This window comes from Balaenoptera acutorostrata, chromosome 1 (assembly GCF_949987535.1).
Source record: "Balaenoptera acutorostrata chromosome 1, mBalAcu1.1, whole genome shotgun sequence".
In the NCBI taxonomy this organism is placed as follows: domain Eukaryota; kingdom Metazoa; phylum Chordata; class Mammalia; order Artiodactyla; family Balaenopteridae; genus Balaenoptera; species Balaenoptera acutorostrata.
Window position 1 is genome coordinate 177838123 of NC_080064.1, and position 21180 is coordinate 177859302.

The following is a 21180-nucleotide window of genomic DNA, read 5'->3' on the forward strand; positions in this document are numbered from 1 at the left end:
TGCTTCTCTTTAACTTTCACTACTTAGTTCGAGTTCCGTTCTCTGATGCTACGAAAAAAGTCTGACTCTTCCTTCACAGATGAACCCCCCAAATTTTGGAAATATTGTGTTCCAACGAGTCTCTGCTTTTCCAGGGTCATCTTCCCTAGAACCCCTCAATTTTCCCTCATTTCACATTTAACCATCTTACTTTCAACCCTTATTTCATAAGTTCATCAACGTTCCTCATGAAAAGTGACTCCAGACCGGTGCACAGAACCACTCCCGCTGAGAAGGAAAAGATATTCTCGTCCAAATTTTGGGGGAGCAGTCAGAGTCACTTAAATTCAAAGCTAAACCTTTAATGAAAAAGGAAAAAGATTTCAAGGAAGCAATTAACAGGCTATACAGAGATTTATCTTGTTAGGGCCACGAGCCGCGCCTCCGAGGCTCGCGGCACGCGCCAGCAAGCCAAGCAGTAACTGAAAGGTCGTCGTACGGGGAACTACTCGAGTAAACTGACATTCTGCTACTTGGACTGTTACCCTCATCCAGCCGACCTCCCGTTGCATTAATCTTCATTTGCAACTAAAGTCTCCCACTTCTTTCCGCTGAGACAAAGATGTACACCTGGGTTCAATCCAATGGGAAGGCGGCTGCCCACGGCCACTTCCGGGTCACTTCCGGGTCGAGGTGCCTCCAGCGCCCAATCGGGAGTTAGGGGCGGGGCTGCGTCTGCGCGCCGCCGTAGCGTCGGGGTCAGGTTTTGTACACTTCCGCTCTCAAGTCGCTAACTCCGCTTCCCGTGAGAGTTTGCTCATGCTGGTCCAGAGTCTGGATACTGAGTTTGGTGTCGCAGAAGAACTCTGGCTTTAGGCAGGTAAGTCCCGCGGTTGTCTTCCATCTCATTGCCTGCGTTCACAGTGGAACGGGAATGGCTGTAGTAGGTTTCACCCGTGTTCTCCTATTTTCTCCTGATCCTCTGAAACCTTGAGTTCTGAGGGCGAGCCTGGAGGGGTGGGGCAGCTTTGGTTACCGTGACAACTGCAAGACACCAGTTTAGGCTTTGAGAATTTGAGAAGGGAGAGCTTCTTCTGGAATGACTCCTTAAAATACGTGTGAGTCGGGTTCAAACTCAAGTGTTATTTAAAACCCGTGCTCGTAACCACAGAATTTGATTTTGAAAGGTTTATTCGGGTTGTGATGTGGAGAAGCCAAATTTGAGGCAGGGTAAATAGTTAGAAAGCTAATGCAGCAGTCCAGACACAGTTTGAAGGTGTCCCGAGCCAGGGGAGTGGTGTAGAGTTGCGGAGCAGAGAGAAGATAGGAGAAGTACTAGCAGGTATTACCAGCAGGACCTAATAATCAATTGGATATGTGGAAGGAGGGAGAGGGGTCCTGAGCATCTGGACGGTTAAGTCCAAACTCAGCTTGGCACAAGGCTGTTTTTGTAGATTCTTTTCCCGTCATCTGCCTTCCGCCCCCCTCCTCCACTCACACCCCAAACTCTGTTCATGCCAAGTGTGTTTGGTGTTCTAGTTCCCAGAATATTGTCCTCACCTTTTTGTGACACTGAGCCAGGTTACATAGTTTCACTGAGCCCTTCAGGTTTTTTCAGCATGAAAATGGAAGAAAGTAATACCACTTACCTCCGGATTTCTGTAAGGATTAATAGCCCTGGTGTATAGAAAGGGCCCAATAAATGTTAACTATTACTGTTATTATTTGTCATATTGTTTTATTATACATTATTTTGATGTTTCTTCCTCTAGATGACTTTTTTTAAACTTAAAAGGTTAGTATCTTATCTATCTTTGTATCTTCTTGAAATATAGTAGTAGTTGCAGTTGTCTTTTTTTTTTAATGGGTCATTCATTTTGACTGCTGCTGACATAATTAAATTCATTTCTTTAAAGGAACTACCAGGTACAATTAATTTTGTTGATCATTGATATTTATTAGATAAAAGATGGCTGTCTTTCTGTATAACTCAGAAGCCTGTGGATTAAGATGTACAAAAAGTAACTGATATTCTCAGTCTGGAATAGGTATGAGTGATTTCAGTGAAGAATTGATAAGGCCCACAACAGAGGATGAACAGGAGGAACCGCGTGTGCCCTCTGGTACAGGAATGTGTCTTCCTTGGCTCCAAAAGCATATAGAAACCATAGGTAAGTAAAATAACATATAGCCATTTCAGCTCTAATGCAAGGAGATGATAAGATTCAATATGGATACAAAAATGGATAACCAAGCTGGTTCAACTTTCAAAATAAGAATGTATGAGGATTTTTTTTAGGCTGTTAATAAAAAAGAAATAATAAAAATAGATTTTTTTTTTCTTTTAGAATTCTTTTCCTTTGAATTAATAACAGTCTGTATTATGGTAGATACACTTTTTTTCCCCCCAGTAATACTTACTGAGCATTTATTATATCCCTGGCATTGGTTAAATATTGGGGATACATAGTTGAAGAAGATATGATCTCTACCACTGAGGAGTACATACCAGAAGTTTCTGTTGAATTGCATTGAAATAAGCCCTAATAGAATTGATTTATAATAGATTTCAAGAAAGGAATATTTTCTTCTATTTTCATCTAATGTAGAAATAAACAAGTTTTTCTATGGAATAAATTCCTTATCAGAATATATAAAAGAAGCAGTTTTCTGTATGTTGGCATGTTGGGTTGTGTAGTCCTGGGAATACATTTGAACCGGCACTTTTCTAATTGCCCACAAATATATCTTTCTTAGCCTGGCTTTCTTTCCCTTGACTGAGATTCCCTGGCTCCTAGAGTTTAGCTCTTATTTCTTTATTTTTTAATCTAAATATTATCTCATTTAATTATCTCAGTAAATTAATCCTCAGTAAATCTATGTGCAAGGCATTTTAGAGATGAGGGAACTGAACTTCAGAAGAAGTTAAAATTCTTAATGCCGGTATCAGGAGTCAAATCCAGGCCCATCTGATCTCAAAGCCTACATTGAGATACATATATTGAAAAAAGGGATAATATATGTAAAGTGCCTAGCATAGAGCGTCATGCATAGTGAGTGTTGAAAAAATAATAGTTTACTTCCTCTTTCCTCATTTTATTTTTGCTGAATTAATGTACATGGTTTGAGCCAGGTTTGAATGAATGGTACTTCAGAGGGCATGCTACCTCACCCCTTGTAGGGAACTAGTAATCTAAAGTTTCTGCTAGTTTTAAGGCATACCTGGGCGTGTGTCTGTCACCAGTGTCCTATAGAGAGCTTGAGTCAGTCCACAAACAAGTAGGTTTAAGACCAGAATTTACATGCTTAGACATGTTTCATATAGTACAGATAGCCTGTTAAACCCCAAATACTTTCTGTCTGCAATGAGAATATAGTTGCAGGTAATATTGACATTGTAGTGGTAATTAACCACAGTAGGAAAACACAATTGCCTAACAATTATTTATTTTTTATTCTCTTAAATTTCTTTTGGCGTTTTGAAGGGTGTGTCCCCTAGAATAAAAACTTTGAAGGTGGGCACCAATCTGGAATAAAGCTGTATGTTGAGCACCTAGAATAGTGCTTGGCTATGGTAGTGCTCAAAAAATATTTGTTGACAGGCTGACAAGTTTCCAGGTTATTTCAAGGAAATTAGAAATTAGGTTGATGGCACTGGTTCTTTATTGTACCTCATTCCATCAAATTTATTTTCCTTGACAGTTATTCTTAAAGTTTATCAGCAACAAAGAAGATTATCTTTTGCTCACGAAGGATGAAATGAGAGCTACTCCTGAGGTAATTAGGCTCAGTTGGAAGACAGGAGGGGAATTTTCCAAAGATTTATGTATCCTAGTCTAAAGTTGATTTCCAGTTTGAGCTGTGAAAACTTGAGAGGTAGAAGGGAGTCTGGCCTGAGATCAGTTTTCCTTTAGGTGAATAACCGAGGTTTTAGGGAAGAGGTATTTTGTCACTTTCTTGGCCTAGCTGCCTGGTGTTGCTGCTGATACTGGGAGTTTGGGTGTAGATCCTGTTAAATGCAGCTTCTAATTCAGAGAGGTGGATGGGACATAGTATTCTGCATTTCTAATAAGCTCCCTGGGGATACTAAGACTACATCAGGAGCCCCAGGTGATTTGTATGTACATTTAAAAAGTTTGAGAAGCACTGGTCAAGAGAAATAGTCTTTGGGACTTCCCTGGTGGTCCAGCGGTTAAGACTCTGTGCTCCAAATGTAGGGGGCCCTGGTTTGATCCCTGGTCAGGGAATTAGATCCTGCATGCGGCAACTAAAAGATCCGGCACACCGCAACTGAAGATCCTGCGTGCTGCAATGAAGATGCCGTGTGCCGCTACTAAGACCCGACACAGCCAAATAAATAAATAAATAAATCTTTAAGGGGAAAAAAAAAAGAGAAATAGTCTTCTACTTTTTTTTTTCCTGAAGAATTAGGTACTATCTTGCACAGGTTTAAGGTGCCATCTAAAAATTGTATGATAAGTTTGAGAGTTGCAAAAGGCATAATTTTTGGCATATATTGGCAATTTTAAATGAAATTATCATGTGACTTAAAAAAATAGTTTGGTGGAATCTAAATAATATAGGGATGTGATACCTTTATCATCCATTTAGTATTTATGAAAAAGCTTTTAATAGATGGAAATTTTATATTGTTCCTTTTTCTTTTATACTTTTATTCTTGCCATAAAGTATGTATCTACATTTAATTAATTTTTGTTAATATCCTGTACGGTTTTAAGTATTAAAATCTCTTCTGGATTAAGAAATCATTGTAATTGATTATTGTACCCACCTAATCAAAATAACATAAGTAGTGTTACAATTTTTGTTAAAGTTTAAGTAGTAAAGGTAAATTTTTATTGCGTATTTATCTCAATAAAATGGGTAAGGTTATCACTTTTTTCCAGTTCTTATATCTGTGGATGAATATTACGTATTCCTAGAATGAGAAAAGATTTAGCTTCAGTTCTACCGTATTTTGTTTTAATTGGTGGAAATTCTGAGAAACTTTAGTGACATAAGTAACTAGCTGGCAATGAATGGAGTTTAATTATAGCAATGTATCATGTCTTTGGATTCCTTCTGAATTATTTATGAAAAAATTACTTAGTGATCTAAAATAAAAAATTATTAGGTTCTCCTACAATTTTGATAAGCAAAGAATTAAAAATCACCTGACTTGCAAATGGATGTGTTAGAGTCGTTCACTTTCTCAACACTAAACACCTGTATTTTCACCTTAAGGTAAAATATAATGATTTTGATCATGAAGTCTTGTGTATAGGCACAGTTTTCTAGGAGATCAATTTTAGGAAAGAGTATGTGAGAAAGTTGAAGATCTGCAGGTTAATTGCTGTAAAACTATCTTTGCATGGTACTTACTAGTCTCTGTGTACTCCCAGGGGTGAGGGTACCCCAAATGGAAGACTGCTGGCCTGTACGCGTCTTTAGTAGCGTGGGAAGGGAAGAAGAGGTGGCAATATGCCACCTGTTACTTATAACCGGGGTTGTAACTAAGCCCAAATATTCTTAACAAGAGGATTGTCAGTACTTTAGAGATATAAATGCTAATGTCTACACTTATTGTCTCATCTGCATTTACATCACTGAGTTACTGGGAACTCAGTCCTTAAAAAATAAAAGTGCACCTCTTGGGGTTTTCAGAACATAGGTAGGTAAAAAAGACCATACTTTCCTAGGATGACCCTGATGATTTTTACCCATTCTAAATACTTGGGACTGTGCTTTTGGGGCCCTCTTTAAGAGATTCTTCCCAGATTGTTTAGTGCAAGGATGAAAGGACAGTTGAATCAGATTTGAAGGATCTGGTGATCCCAGTAGCCCGAGAATGTCAAATTAGACATCTTCTAATTAGACATTTTTTTCATTTGCTAAAACTAGTTAAAATGGATGGAAGAGTTTGTTTCAAATGGAGCCAGCTTTGGAATTGGGGATGGGTTGGGTTAAGTAATACCTACTGCTCTACTTGTTAAAACTATGCTTATCAGAAATAAGTTTCTTAAATTGTTGATTTGGGGTCACTGTGGGTCAAGACTCTCCTCTTTAACCTTTATAGCGACTGGAGGAAGACAGGAGAAGGATTTTGCTCAGACAACAAGTGCTTGTTTAAGTCTTATCCAAGAAGCTCTGCTGAAGCACCAGTGGCAGCGAGCTGCAGAATACATGCACAGTTACTTTCAGATCTTGGAAGATTCAGATAGCAACAAAAGACAGATTGCACCGGAGGTAAGTAAGGTCTGAGTCTGCTGGAAGATAGGACAGAATCCTGGGAGTTTCTGCCTCTTGAACTCCACCCAGGATAGCTTTTGCTATTGGTTGATTTTACTAAAAGCTACTAAAAGTGGTTTTGGGTAGAGAGTTTGTATGAGGACATTTTTTTGCACACTTCTTTTTCCTATTATCATTTTAAAGGAGACAAAAATAGTTTTAAATCTGAATTCTCAGATTCCCCAATACTCATTCATTTAAATAATTCTTTCCCTGTGTCCTTATTTTCCCCTTTCTGTAGGACGTTCCCCATCTTCAAACAAACATGTTGTTGTTTCTCCCATTTAGCATCATCTCTTGACCCCTACTTCTTCCACAGGCTGTGCCCCATTTCTCCATTCTGCCTTTCAGCAGAACTCCTTGAGAGAGTTGTGTGTACCTGTCCCTTCCAAACCCTTTCCAGTTAGACTGCCCACCAGCCATCACCATTTCTACCAAATTGCTTTGTCAAGGTCAACAGTTATCTCCATGTTGCTGAATCCAGTGGCAGATTCTCAGTGCTCATCTGACTTGATCTGTCAGCAATATTAAACATAGTAGATCATTCCCTCCTGTGTGACATAGTTTCTTTGTCTGGCTTCCAGGACACGGTACTCTCAGTTTTTTCTCCTACCTCACTGGCCATTCCTCGGTCTCCTTTTCTGACTGCTCCTCTTCTCCTTTGCTTTCTGACGTGGGACTACCCAAGAACTCTAACCCTTAGTTGTTATCGTTATCTGAACTCACTCTTGATGATCTCATTCAGTTTCATAGCCTTACATTCAGTCTGCATGCTGGCAATCCCCAATTGTGTATCTGGGGTCCTGACATCTCTCTTCAAGTCCAGATTCCTGTATCCAGCTGTCTACTCAACGTCACCTCTTGATGTCTAGTATCAGCTAGTATGGTACGTCACATCATAGTAACATATCTAAACTAGGTCTTCTGATATCCCTGTCCAGCCTAATTTTCCTCATCTCAGGTGACGTTTCCTTTATGTGTCTAATTGCGAGGGCCAAACTCTGGGGTGTTTTTTCTTTTATACCCCATATCCAAACCATCAGAAAATCCTGTTAGCTCTACTTTGAAAACACGCTCCCTGCAGTCTGAGTACTTCTCACTTCCTCCATTGCTGCACCTGCACTCAAGTCCCTCTCACCTCACTTAGATGACTTCTTGCCCTCCCCTACCCCCGCAGTCTATTTTAAGCGTAATAACCAGACTGATCCTTTTTTTAAAAAAAACTGGTTTTATTGAGATATATTAACACACCATACAACTCACCCATTTAATTTGAGCAGTTCAGTGTTTTTTTCATATATTCACAGAGATGTGCAACCATTACAGCAATCTAGATTTAGAACATTTTTCATCTTGCCCAAAAGATGCCCTGTACCCACTTGTAGTCGCTCCTTTCCAACCCCCAGCCCCTGGCAACCAGTAATCTACATTCTATTCTGGACATTTCATATAAATGGAATCATATAACATATGTCTTTTTGTGAATGAATTCTTTTACTGAACATAATGTTTTCAAGCCTTTCCATATTGTAGCGTATTAGTACATCATTTCTTTTTATTGCAAAATGATATTCCAGTGTATGGCTCTATCTCACTTTATGTATCGATTCATCAGTTTTTAGACATTTGGGTAGTTTCCACTTTTGGTTACTCTGAATAATGCTGCTTTGAACATTTATGTACAAGGTTTTTTTTTTATGTACAAGCTTTTGTATGGATGTTTGTTGTAATTTCTCTTGGGTGTATACCTAGGAGTGGCATTGCTGGGGCATAAAATATATGTAACCTCTTAAGGAACCACTAGACTGTTTTCCAGAGTGACCGCACCATTTTACATTCCCACCAGCAGTATACGAGGGTTCCAACATCCCTACATCCTCGCCAACCGTATTATTGTCTGTTTTCTTGATTTTAGCCATCCTAGTGGTTGTGAAGTGGTATCTCATTGTAGCTTTGGTTGACATTTTCCTAATGATTAATGATGCAGCATAGTCCTTTTAAAACATAAGTCAAATCATGTCACTCCTCTGCTGAAAACACTGCAGTGTCTTCCCATTTCACTCAGAGTAAGAGCCAGAGTCTTTCTGATTGCCTGCAAGTTCTCCGTGCTCTGCCCACTCCCTTTCCCCCTTTGACCTCAATTCCTATTACTGTCCAACTTGCTTTTCCTTCTCCAACCTCACTGGCCTCCTTGCTCTTTCTTGAACAACCATACTCCTTCCTGATTGCCTTTGCCTTTGCTATTTCTTTTACGAAGGTCTTTCTTCAAATATCACTATAGTCACCCTCCTTCAAGTCACACCTTCAGTGGGGCCTACCTTGACTATTTAAAATTGCAACTGGGGCTTCCCTGGTGGCACAGTGGTTAAGAATCCGCCTGCCAATGCTGGGGACACGGATTCGAGCCCTGGTCCAGGAAGATCCCACGTGCCGTGGAGCAGCTAAGCCCATGTGCCACAACTACTGAGCCTGCGCTCTAGAGCCCGTGAGCCACAGCTACTGAAGCCCGCGTGCCTAGAGCCTGTGCTCCGCAACAAGAGAAGCCACTGCAATGAGAAGCCTGCGCACCTCAACGAAGAGTGGCTGCTGCTCACTGCAACTAGAGAAAGCCCACGCACAGCAACGAAGACCCAATGCAGCCAAAAATAAATAAATAAATAAATAAAATGAAATTGCAACTGCACACCAACCCACTTCACTTTCCAACTGGCACTCCTGATCCCTTTATCCTGCTTCATTATTTTCCCATAATACTTGCCAATTTAATTATTATATTTCTTGGTTATTGTCAGTCTCTCTACAATAGAATGTAAATTCCACAAGGGCAAGGATATAGAACAGTGCCTGGCATATATTGTTAAATTTATTCTGTAAACACTTTATCCACAAATAACTTCACATGAATATCTCAAGTAACTTTTACTATTACAGTAACCATTGCATCAGTTAGATATTTAATAGAGCCAAAAAATATTTAAAAAATTTAACCATTGATTGAAAGTTTAGTTAATGGACTAAAGTTATATAGATCTGTAAAACATTGGGCAAGTTACAGTCTCTTTTGGTCCAGAGTTTGTTGTACAAAATGAAAGAATTAAATCAGTGGTTTCCAGACACTTGTTTGGGCTCTGTTTAAATCACATGGGGCTTTTGTTTAAAATATAGATTCCTGTGCTGCACTCCAGTTCTACTGAACTGAAGTCTGAATCCCTAGAATATTTATTTTTTAGTGGTGTCCCAGGTAATTCTTACATACAACAAGGTTTAAGAACCACTGTGATAGGATAATCTCCACATTTTCTGTAAGCATCAAAATACTGCAATTTGGTGTTCTGTAAATGAAATCTTGATCTTTCTGAGTTGGGAAGATGAGTATTATGATTACACAAAACAATCAGTATGTATGTTCAGAGAAAGAATTGATTTAAAATCCACTTAAATTTACTTTGAAGTCACTATTATTGAAGTACTTTAAATTGGGGTAAGAGAATAGACCATGCAAAAGAAGAGCTCCAAGTTCTGTCACCAAAGTTTTGGTGCTCCGGGGCAAAAATATTTTTATTAAAATTTGTCCATAGCTGATGAAAATTCTTAAATTGGAGCTCTAAATATAGACTAAATATAGTCAATAGTTGTAGAACTTGATGGGATCTCAAGAAACATCTAGTCCATAGCTCTCATTTGGTAGATAATAAATATGAGGCTGAGAGCAGTGAAGAAGCCAATATTAATAGAACCCAAGTTTTCTGACATTAATATTCTTCCTGCTATACTAGTTAAAAATGTTGTTTTCAATATGTATCTTAACTGCTTACCTTCTTTAGACTACTAACTACTATTATAGTTACCTGGTATTTTTATTTAATCAACAGAAAAGATTTTTATCCCATAAGATATTATATTAGTTTCACTGGGTAAAGTACAGTAAAATGTTGACGGTAGTGGTGTCTAGAAAAAGGAACTATAGGTGGTTTTTTAACATTGTAATCAGAAAAAAATAGCTTTCTTAGATATTGGTTTAGGCAAGGATTTTACAGTTTTGTTAGTAATTTCTGTTTTGACAGATTATTTGGAGGCTTGGAAGTGAAATTCTTTATTATCATCCCAAAAGCAATGTGGAGACTTTCAATACCTTTGCTGACCGGATGAAAAATATTGGTGTCATGAATTACCTGAAGGTGAGTATATAGGTTTTGTGAATTTACATCTGCGGCATTCATTTCTAAAAATTGCTTGTCTCAGTGATGAGGTAGGTAATAATGTAAAAAGCATGAGAAAAGGGGTAAGACACCTGGGTCAATAAGAGAAGCTGAAAGAAAGCAGCATCGTGAGAACCATTTACTTCTCCTTTTCCTGTTGCCTACCACGTTGTCTGAGTGAAAGTATCTTCTCTTTGTGTATCTCTGGCTGCCAGAATCAGTCCTTCAGAGATGGCAGTAGTGCGTCATTATGATGATGGGCCAAATTCTAATATGTTTACTTAAGTCAGTTGAGGTCTCTGAGAATTGATGCTTTTGGAAAAGGGAAACAGCTAAACAAATTGGGAATTTGAATACTTGAGAAAAAAATTGTTTCCAGCTTTGTTGAGATATAATTGACATATATCATGTAAGTTTAAGGTGTAAAATGTGATGATTTGATGCATGGATATATTGCCAAATGTTTACCATAATGAGGTAGTTAACTCCTCCATCCCCTCACATAATTACCATTTTGTTGTTGTTGTTATGGTGAGAAGGTTAAAGCTCTATCCTCATAGCAGTTTTCAAGTTAACAGTGCTATAGTCACCATGCTGTGCATTAGATCCTCAGACTTACTCATCTTATGATTGAAAGTTTGTGTCCTTTGACCAACATTTCCCCATTTTCTCCACCCCTCAGCCTGTGGCAGCCAGCATTTTACTCTGTTTCTATGGGTCGGATGTTTTTAGATTCCACATAAAAGTGAGATCATACAATATTACGATTTTCTGTCTGACTTATTTCACTAAGCATAATGCCCTCAGAGCCCACCCATGTAGTCACAGATGGCAAGATTTCATTCTTTTGTGTGGCTGAATAATATTCCATCGTGTGTGTGTGTGTGTGTAACATTTTCCTTATCCATTCATCCATCAGTGCTCACTTAGATTGCTTCCATGTCTGGGCTTTTGTGAATAGTGCTGCAGTGAACATGGGAGTGCAGGTATCTTGTCGAGATAGTGATTTCACCTTTGGATATATATGCAAAAGTGGATTGCTGAATCATATGGTAGATCTACTTTTAATTTGTTTGAGGAACCTCCATACCATTCTCCATAGTGGCTGGACCACTTTACATTCTGAAGAGACTGTACACCAGCAGTATACAAAGGTTCCCGTTTATCCACATCCTCACCAACACTTGTTATCTCTTGTCTTTTTGATGCTAGCCATTCTGACAGGTGTGAGGTGATGTCTCATTGTAGTTTTGATTTGTATTTCCCTGACAGTGATGTTGAGCACCTTTTCATGTACTTGTTGGCCATTTGTGTATCTTCTTTGGAAAAATGTCTGTTCAAGTCCTCTGCCCATTTTTAATTGTAATGTGTTTTTTGTTGTGTTTGCTATTGAGTTGTATGAATTCTTTATATATTTTGGGTATTAACCCCTTATCAGATACTTGATTTGCAAATATTCTCTCCCGTTCAGTAGGCTGCATTTTCATTTTGTTGATGGTTTCTTTTGCTGTGCAGAAGCTTTTTAGTTTGATGTAGTCCCACTTGTTTATTCTTGCTTTTATTGCTTGTGCTTTTGGTGTCACACCCTAAAAAATCATTGCCAAGACCAATATCAAGGAATTTTTTTCTCTATTTTCTTCTAAGAGTTTTATAGTTTCAGATCTTGCCTTTAAGTCCTTAATCCATTTTGAGTTAATTTTTGTGAGTGGTGTAAGTTAGGGGTCCAGTTTCATTCTTTTGCATGTAAATATCTAGTTTTCCCAACAACATTCATTGAAGAGACTGTCCTTTGCCCTTTGAGTATTCTTGGCTCCCTTGTCAAATATTAGTTGACGATATATGGATGGGTTTATTTCTGGACTCCCAGTTCTGTTCCACTTGTCTGATGTGTCTGTTTTTATGCCAGTACCATCCTGTTTTGATTACTGTAGCTTGGTAATATAGATTGAAATCAGGAAATGTGATACCTGCAGCTTTGTTCTTTCTCAAGGTTGTTTTGGCTATTCAGGGTCTTTTGTGGTTCCATACAAATTGTAGGATTATTTTTTTCTATTTTTGTAAAAAATGCCATTGGTATTTTGATAGGGATTGCATTGAATCCACAGATGGCTTTGGGTAGTAGGGACATTTTCACAATACTGACTCTTCTGATCCATGTGTGAAAATGTTTCAATGTTTCTAATGTTTAGGTGGAACTTTCTCCTTTAATAAAAGCCTTATCCAAAAGAATTGACACACTCCAAAATGTTATGACATCTCCCTCTGTCTGGTATATATGAGACTAAAAGCACTTTCTCAATAAAGTTTTTAAATGCTTTGCTTTTTAATTTTTTTTCAGTGCCTCTAAACAAAGTTTTATTGGAACATTGCCACACTCATTCATTTCCATATTGTGAGTAGCTGCTTTTAGTAGGACAATGGCAGAGTTGTGATAGAGACCATATGGCCTGCAAAGCCTAAAATATTTACCCTCTGGTTTTTTGTTTTTACTTTTCCTATTTTCCAAATATTTTTAAATTGCTGTAAAATATGTATAACATAAAATGTGGTATTCTAACCATTTTTAAGTGTGTAATTCAGTGGCATTAATTACATTCACATTGTTGTGTAACCCTCACCAGTATTTCCAAAACTTTTGCATCACCCCAAATAGAAACTCTGTACCCATTAAGCAATAACTCCTCATTCCCTCCTCCTCCCAGGCCCTGGTAACCTCCGATCTATTTTCTATGTCTATGCATTTGCCTATTCTAGGTATTTCATATAAGTGGAATTGTATAATATGTCCTTTTATGTTTTGCTGTTTCGCTTAGCATAATGTTTTCAAGATTTATCCATGTGTTGGCATGTATCAGACTTTATCCCTTTTTATGGCTCAATACAATATTCTATTGTATGTATCTATGAAATTTTGTTTATCCTTTCATCTCTGGTTTGGTTATTTCCACCTTTTGGCTATTGTGAATAACACTGCAGTGAACATTGGCGTGCAAGTATCTATTTGAGTTCCTGCTTTCAATTCCTTTGGATATATACCTAGGACTAGAATTGCTGGGTCATATTTTTTGTCATATATACAAATACATATATATATATATATATATATATATATATATATATATATATATATATATATATATATATATATATATATAAAGTATGTATGAACATATAATTCTATGTTTAACTTTTTTAGGAATCACCAAACTGTTTCCCATAGTGGCTGTAGCATTTTGTATTCCCACTGCTCTCTAATTTTGAAAAATGATTTTACCTAGTTTAGGATTCTTTTCAGATTTTATTGATTTAGGAAAAATTTTTTGCTTCTCTTATGTGCCAGGTTCTCCCTTATGATCTTATTTTCTGGTAGACCACATACATTATAAGTAGAAACTAAATGGAGGCAGCATATGGTTCTACTTTAGGAAGAATTTTGTAAGTGAACAATTGGAAAAAGGGAATGGCCTGCCTTGGTGTTGTGTGCTCCCATTTTCTTCTTTCAGGGAGAAACTGGATAGCCGTTTGATTGGGGAGGGAAGGTAGAGTTTTAAGTAAATTATTGGTTAGATCCTTTTACGCTCATAGAATCTACTCAGTTGAAGTAAAGAAACCTGAGAGGAACCTTATTTCCTACTCTGGAGTCTGAGGGTGGTAGTTAGGATAGGCAATAAAACATGTTTTGCTGTTAATGATTTTAAAAACACTTGCTGCTGTTTTCCAGACAATGTGCTAGCCATGGCTCTTGCAGTAGGGGAGACAGGCATGTAAATGGAATAAATGGTTCTGGGTGCCGTAGTAGAAATGGACTGTACAGTGAGAAGACACAGTGGAAAATGGTCGGCTCTCTGGAATTTTGGAAAGGGCTGGGATTGAATGAGTGGGGGAGTCGGAAAAGAAAGGAAATGAGGCTTCAGATGAGTCTGATAAAGCTAGTGGGTATTCACAGTGCATACTGTGGGAAAGAGTAGTCTAGCATGGCAGGGGGTAATAAAGAGTTTAATAGCTCTGTGTCTAATGCTTTAGTTACTGTAAAAAATCACGTGGGGAGAAGCCAGGGGAAGTAAGCTGAACTCTGTGTGCCGTTTCTAAGGAGCTTAGATTTTTATTCTGTAGGCAATGGGAACTATTGAAAGATTTTACACAAATGACTAATGAGATTTCTTTGGCGGTCAGATCCATCTTTGAAGATGGATTGTAGTGGGGCAGGATTAGAGACACCAGTTGAGAAATTATTACAGTAGTTTAAGATGAAGGTTTGAACTCTGACTCTGTTCAGATGATTAACTGTACTTCCCATTATTCTTCTCCTTAATGTCCTCCCTACTTGTACTGCTCATTCTTTGTGTAATTATTCTTTTTTTTTTTAATTGAAGTATAGTTGCTGTATAATACTGTGTAAGTTACAGGTGTACAGTATAGTGATTTACAGTTTTTAAAGCTTATACTCCATTTATAGTTAATGTAAAATATTGGCTATATTCCCTGTATTGTACACTGTATCCTTGTAGCTTATTTTACAGGTAATAGTTTGTACCTCTTAATCTCCCACTCCTATATTGCCCCTCCCCTCTGTGTGGAATTATTCTTATTGCTTCTCCTGTATCAGGCATACACTTTCCATTTGAACCAGTGCCATTCTTCAACACCCCTTATTAAGATGTTTTCTCTGAGTTTATATAACATGTATAAAATAATTTATTGTCTGCTATGGGCTAAACTAGGTATTAGGTGGTATACAAATATCATCTCACTTAATCCCCTTAATGGCCTTCAAAAGAGTTAATAGTAATTGTTCCATATGAAAGAGGAGACTCACAAAGGGTAAGAGTAGCTTACTCAGGTTTGTGTAGCTTTAAAGTAGCATTTGAGCCCGGACTCTGTCTTCAACGTCCCTGTTCTTTTCACACTGCCTTCTGTTTGTAAGTTTATATAATTTAGTTCTCGTTTACGTAATGATAATTTTTTCATTTGTCTTTCTGCTAGATTGAAATTTTTGATAATGAGGACAATATTGCTCCATCATTTGTGTCCTACCAAGGTCTTAGCCCGAATGTATCATATATTTACTGAGCTTTTTGACTGAGGGTTATCTAATGACCTATATGACGGTGGGCTTTTTCTTACTGTTGCAGATCTCCTTACAACATGCATTATACCTTCTGCATCATGGTATGCTTGAGGATGCGAACAGAAATCTCAGCCAGGCAGAGACATGGCGATATGGTGAAAAGTCGTCTTCTCAGGAAGTGTTAATCAACCTTATTCAGGCCTATAAAGGGCTTTTGCAGTATTATATTTGGTCCAAAAAGAAGATGGAATTGTCTCAGCTTGGTGAGTGAATATGAGTGATAAGTAGTAAGATTGACTCAGAGGGACAGAAGGGGTCTGGAGGAGTAATCTAATTCCCCTACTTCCAAGCCTGGCTTTATCCAGATAGTACAGAGAACAGACATTTCTGTGGATGTAAAATTCTTGATCATCCTTTATAAAATTTCTGATATTTAAAAAAACTTTTCAGACATCAATTAGGTGATTTATAGATTAAGTTCATGACCATTTTAGATTCACTGCTTTCTTAAACATGATTTCCAATATAGGTTACAAATTTTCTTCAGCAGGCATTATTGCATATAAGAAGCATTATTTCCTCTGTGTTTACAGTGGAGTTTAGTTTGTTTCATTATGTTGTTTCTTAGGAAAATACGTTTAAAGAGTAGGGCAAGATAATGTTGTTTCATTTCCGTATGAAGTTCAGAACAGACAGTTTTCTTGATTTACTGACCACCCCAAAAATTGACTATGTGTTCTTCTCAAACTGACTTTCCGTGGTGATGTCATCCTCTCCTGTCCCTAAATTTCTGTTCTTTGGAGCAGTGTGATTCTCTGTACTTTTTTTCCCTTGTATAGTTTTTCTCCATAACTCCTCTAGGATTGACCCCTTCCTTTCTATTTTCACATCCTCCACCCAAATCTCAGTTCTGACATTTATCACATCATTTGTGTTAAGCAGTGTTTCCTTACTGTCCTTATGTGATAGTATTTCCTTGGTCTCTGGGCATGTGGGTTCACTAATCTCAAAATTCCCTTCCTGTTTCCCATCTTTGATCTCCCCCAAGACACTTCTGAAATGCTGTCTTCATCATGATAATATTGTGAGGCCTTTGTGCATTCTCCTCCTCTAGAATGCCATCTGCCCTTCAAGACTCATTAGACCCTGCCTTCTTTTACCTTAAGTCTAATGTATCAGCTGCATGTTCAGCCTATATCATTTGGCTCTTCACCTCTTGCTTTTTAATCATTCTAAGTTTTTTCATGTGTGTTTTGTGTTGTATCTCCCTGTCTAGATTCATCCATCTTTTGAGGTCATGTATCTGTCCTCTATTTCTTTTGCTAACCGTGCCATAATGCCTGCCGTAAAGGCTTGCTGATACTGATTTAGGTAAGTTTTAAAGTCAGTATTTACTTTTCTTCTTACACTTTAAGTAGAACTCAAGCAAATATATGATGATTAAAGCAGTTGGAATGTGGCATTTACACCATCACTGCCATGGATAGATAATTCAGTACCTTCTGCAGCTGACACTCTTCTGTAGCAACAAGAGATAAAGATGGGATAATATGTGGCGCTCTTTAGATGGTCTTTAACCTCATGTGTCTGTTTAATGAGAAAAAAAGTTAGGACTGGTTTTGTATAACCAACTCATAAGAATGGAACATGTGAATGTGTATGCTCAGAGCTGGTTTGGGATTTTTCCTTGCTGCTGTGGCCTGTGCTCGTTGGCTTTGAGGCACTTGGTGGCTGGGAATCCCCTTCCATGGTAAATCCATACCTAACTTGTACTTACCCAGGGATCTGCCTTTCTTTCTTAACCATTTTTTCTGATATCATTTCATACCTACTTTCCTGTTACCACTTCACTTCCAGGTTCATATTGATATTTATTCAATTGATCCACTGGGAAGAGAATACCAATCCCTGTTTGGGGGTGGGGGCTACTTTTTTGGCCAAAAAGTGGCACTGGTACCAAAAAGTGTTTTGTGCTTCTATCAGCTGTTGCTTTCGAAAGACTGATTCTCCTTTTAAACCTTTAAGATTGTGAAATATATCCCGAAACAGTGTGTAAAACAAATGTCTGGTAGAATGGATAATTATAAAGCAGACATCCATGTAACTGCACCCAGATTAAGGAGCACAACATGGCTGACCCCCTAAAAGTTCCCCACGTGTGCCTAATCGCACTTCCTCCCAGTGTCTCAAGAAGACTGTCCTGACTTCAAGGGTAACTACCCCCTTGTTTTCTTCAAATACTTTTACCACTCAAGTATGTATCTGTAATTTAGTTCTGCCTATATCTCAGTGTCATATTTGGATTCACACTGTGTATATTCTTTTGGGGCCTTGCATATTTTGTTCAGCATTTAACATGTGTTCATATAGTTGAATTAGCTCTAGTTTGTTCATTTTTATTGTTGTAAAACCATACATTGTATGATATTCATGCAATTTATTTATTCCTTCTATATATCGATGGCCATTTAGGTTGTTAATAGTTTGGGGCTATTATAATTAATGCTGCTTTGAAATTCTTGGGCATGTGTAGTGATACACATATGTGTGTATTTCTAGGAGTAGAATTGTTGTCACAGAGTATGTATGTCTTCAGCTTTACTGTATAACAGGCTGAACTCTTTCCAAAGTGGTTAACAATTTATATTCCACTAGTAGTCTGATTTGGGCTTTCCTTTGTCTGTCTTCTGCTCATTGTTTGTTATTGTCAGAGTTTTCATGTCACCCAATTTATTGGGTGTGGTAATCTCATGTTTTTTTTAAGAACAACAGCTTTATTGAGAATTGAGATCTGATTCTTAATATGGTTCACCCACTTAAAGTATAAATTCAGTGGTTTGTGGAATATTCATAGTTGTGCATCCATTACCACAATCAATTTTAGAACACTTTTTTTTTTTTTTTAAATTTTATTTATTTATTTATTTATTTATGGCTGTGTTGGGTCTTCGTTTCTGTGTGAGGGCTCTCTCCAGTTGCGGCGAGCGGGGGCCACTCTTCATCGCGGTGCGCAGGCCTCTCACTATCGCGGCCTCTCTTGTCGCGGAGCACAGGCTCCAGACGCTCAGGCTCAGTAGTTGTGGCTCACGGGCCTAGCTGCTCCGCGGCATGTGGGATCTTCCCAGACCAGGGCTCGAACCCGTGTCCCCTGCATTGGCAGGCAGATTCTCAACCACTGCGCCACCAGGGAAGCCCTAGAACACTTTTATCACCCCAAAAAGCAACGCTGTAGCCATTAGCAGTAACTCTCGACTCTCCTCAGTTCCTCCTGTCCTAGGCAACCACTAAACTACTTTTTGTCTCTAGAGATCTGTCTATTCTTTTTTTTTTTTTTTTAAAACCAGCAGCATGGAGATTTAATGTCCTTTCTCTCTTTTTTTTTTTTTTTTTTTTTTTTTTAAAGTTTTACTTGATTTTATTTATTTATTTATTTATTTATTTATTTATTTATTTTTGGCTGTGTTGGGTCTTCGGTTCGTGCGAGGGCTTTCTCCAGTTGCGGCAAGCGGGGGCCACTCTTCATCGCGGTGCGGGGACCGCTCTTCATCGCGGTGCGCGGGCCTTTCTCTATCGCGGCCCCTCCCGTCGCGGGGCACAGGCTCCAGACGCGCAGGCTCAGCAATTGTGGCTCACGGGCCCAGCTGCTCCGTGGCATGTGGGATCTTCCCAGACCAGGGCTCGAACCCGTGTCCCCTGCATTAGCAGGCAGATTCTCAACCACTGCGCCACCAGGGAAGCCCGAGATCTGTCTATTCTGACAGTTCATACAAATGGAGTCCTAAAATATGTAGGACTGACTTCTTTGTTACTGACTTCTTTCACTTAGCCTAATGTTTTTAAAGGTTCACCCACATTGTAGCATGTAGTGGCACTTCATTCCTTTTTATTTATTTTATTTATTAATATTCCATAGTATGGATATACCACGTTTATGTATCCATTATCGGGTGATGGACATTTGGGTTGTTTTCCACTTTTTGGCTATTTTGAATAATGTTGCTGTGAACTTTTGAGGGACCTCTGGACTGCTTTCCAAAGCAGCTGTGCCATTTTCCATTCCTAGCAGCAGTGTATGAGGAGGGCACTAATTTCTCCACGTCCTTCCCAACACTTGCATTATCTGTCTTTGATATAGCTATCCTGCCGGGTGTGAAGTAGTATCTTGTGGTTTTGATTTGCACTTCCCTAGAGGCTAATAATGTTGAGCATCTTTTCATGTGCTTGTGGGCCATTTGTATATCTTCTTTGGAGAAATTTGCATTCAGATCCTTTTCTCCTATTTTAATTGAATTACTTATTATTTTATTATTGAGTTATAAGAGTTCTTCATATATTCTAGGTACAAGTCCCTTTTCAGATAGGTGTAGGATTTGGAAATGTTTTTTTTTTCTATTCTGTGGGTTATCTTTTTTACTTTCTTAATGGTGTTTTTTGAGTCACAAAAGGTTTTAATTTTGATGAAGTTTAGTTTGTTTTTTCTTTTGTTGCTTGTGCTTTTGTTGTTGCATCCAAGAAACCTTTGCCTACTCCAAGGTCACAAAGATTTAGACTTACGTTTTCTTCTGAGAGTTATATAGTTTTACAGTTGTTTTTCTAAAATTCATTTTGAGTTAATTTTTTTATATCACGTGAGGTAGGTAGGGGTTCAACTTTATCTTGCATGTGGGTATTCACTTGTTCCAACATATTTATTGAAAAGGCTATTATTTTCGCACTGAATTGTCTTGGTACCCTTATCAAAAATCAGTTGCCCATATATGAAGTTTTATTTATGGACTCTAAATTCTCTTCCATTGATCTATATATATATCCATATTTATGTCCATATCACAGTCTTAATTACTGTAGCTTTATAGTAACTTTTGAGGTCACAGTGTGAATCCTCCAAATTTGTTCTTTTTAAAGATTGTTTTGGCTATTCCTGGTCCCTTGCATTTCCATATGGATTATAGGATCAGCTTGTCAATTTATGCAAACAAGCCAGCTGGGACTTTGATAAGAATTGCATTAAAGCTATAGATTAATTTAATAAATCTTCCAACCCATGAACACAGGATGTCTTTCCATTTATTTAGGTCTTCTTTAATTTCCTTGAACAATACTACTTTTCAGACTATAATTTTATGTCTCTTTTGTAAAATTCATACCTAAGTAGTTTATCGTTTTTTTTTTTTTTTAAACATCTTTATTGAAGTATAATTGCCTTACAATAGTGTGTTAGCTTCTGCTTTATAACAAAGTGAATCAGTTATACATATACAATATGTTCCCATTTCTCTTCCCTCTTGCATCTCCCTCCCTCCCACCCTCCCCATCCCACCCCTTTAGGTGGTCACAAAGCACTGAGCTGATCTCCCTGTGCTGTGCGGCTGCTTCCCACTAGTTATCTATTTTACATTTGGTAGTGTATATATGTCCATGACACTCTCTTACCCTGTCACATCTCACCCTAGTTTATCGTTTTTGATGCTATTGTAAATGGCATTATTTTCCTAATTTCATTTTTGGATTGTTCACTGCAAGTATATAGATATACAATTGATTATTGTGTGTTGATTTTATATTATGCAACTTTCAACTCATTTATTAGTTATAATAAGTTTTTAGTGTATTCTTAGGATTTTCTGTGTACAAGATCATGTCATC

The 21180-nt window shown here is 37.9% G+C and overlaps 2 protein-coding genes across 4 annotated transcripts in view; one reads left to right on the plus strand and one right to left on the minus strand.

Annotated features, from left to right (window-relative positions):
* MIA3 (MIA SH3 domain ER export factor 3) overlaps window positions 1-576 on the minus strand; it is a 79557-nt gene extending 78981 nt beyond the window's left edge. The window contains exon 1 of the mRNA XM_057544866.1: window positions 525-576. Within this exon, the coding sequence (XP_057400849.1) occupies window positions 525-561 (37 nt within the window). The 5' untranslated portion in view covers window positions 562-576. The remainder of the gene's footprint in view (window positions 1-524) is intronic.
* A 192-nt stretch (window positions 577-768) lies between these two features.
* TAF1A (TATA-box binding protein associated factor, RNA polymerase I subunit A) overlaps window positions 769-21180 on the plus strand; it is a 35409-nt gene continuing 14997 nt past the window's right edge. For 2 of the 3 annotated variants that reach the window (XM_007172050.2, XM_057544890.1), the window contains exons 1-5: window positions 774-859; window positions 2028-2150; window positions 6056-6225; window positions 10332-10445; window positions 15599-15797. In XM_007172050.2, coding sequence (XP_007172112.1) covers window positions 2030-2150; window positions 6056-6225; window positions 10332-10445; window positions 15599-15797 — 604 coding nt within the window. In that variant the 5' untranslated portion in view covers window positions 774-859; window positions 2028-2029. Of the gene's footprint in view, window positions 860-2017; window positions 2151-6055; window positions 6226-10331; window positions 10446-15598; window positions 15798-21180 lie in introns of all 3 variants that reach the window. The other variant, XM_007172049.2, reaches the window with a different exon arrangement.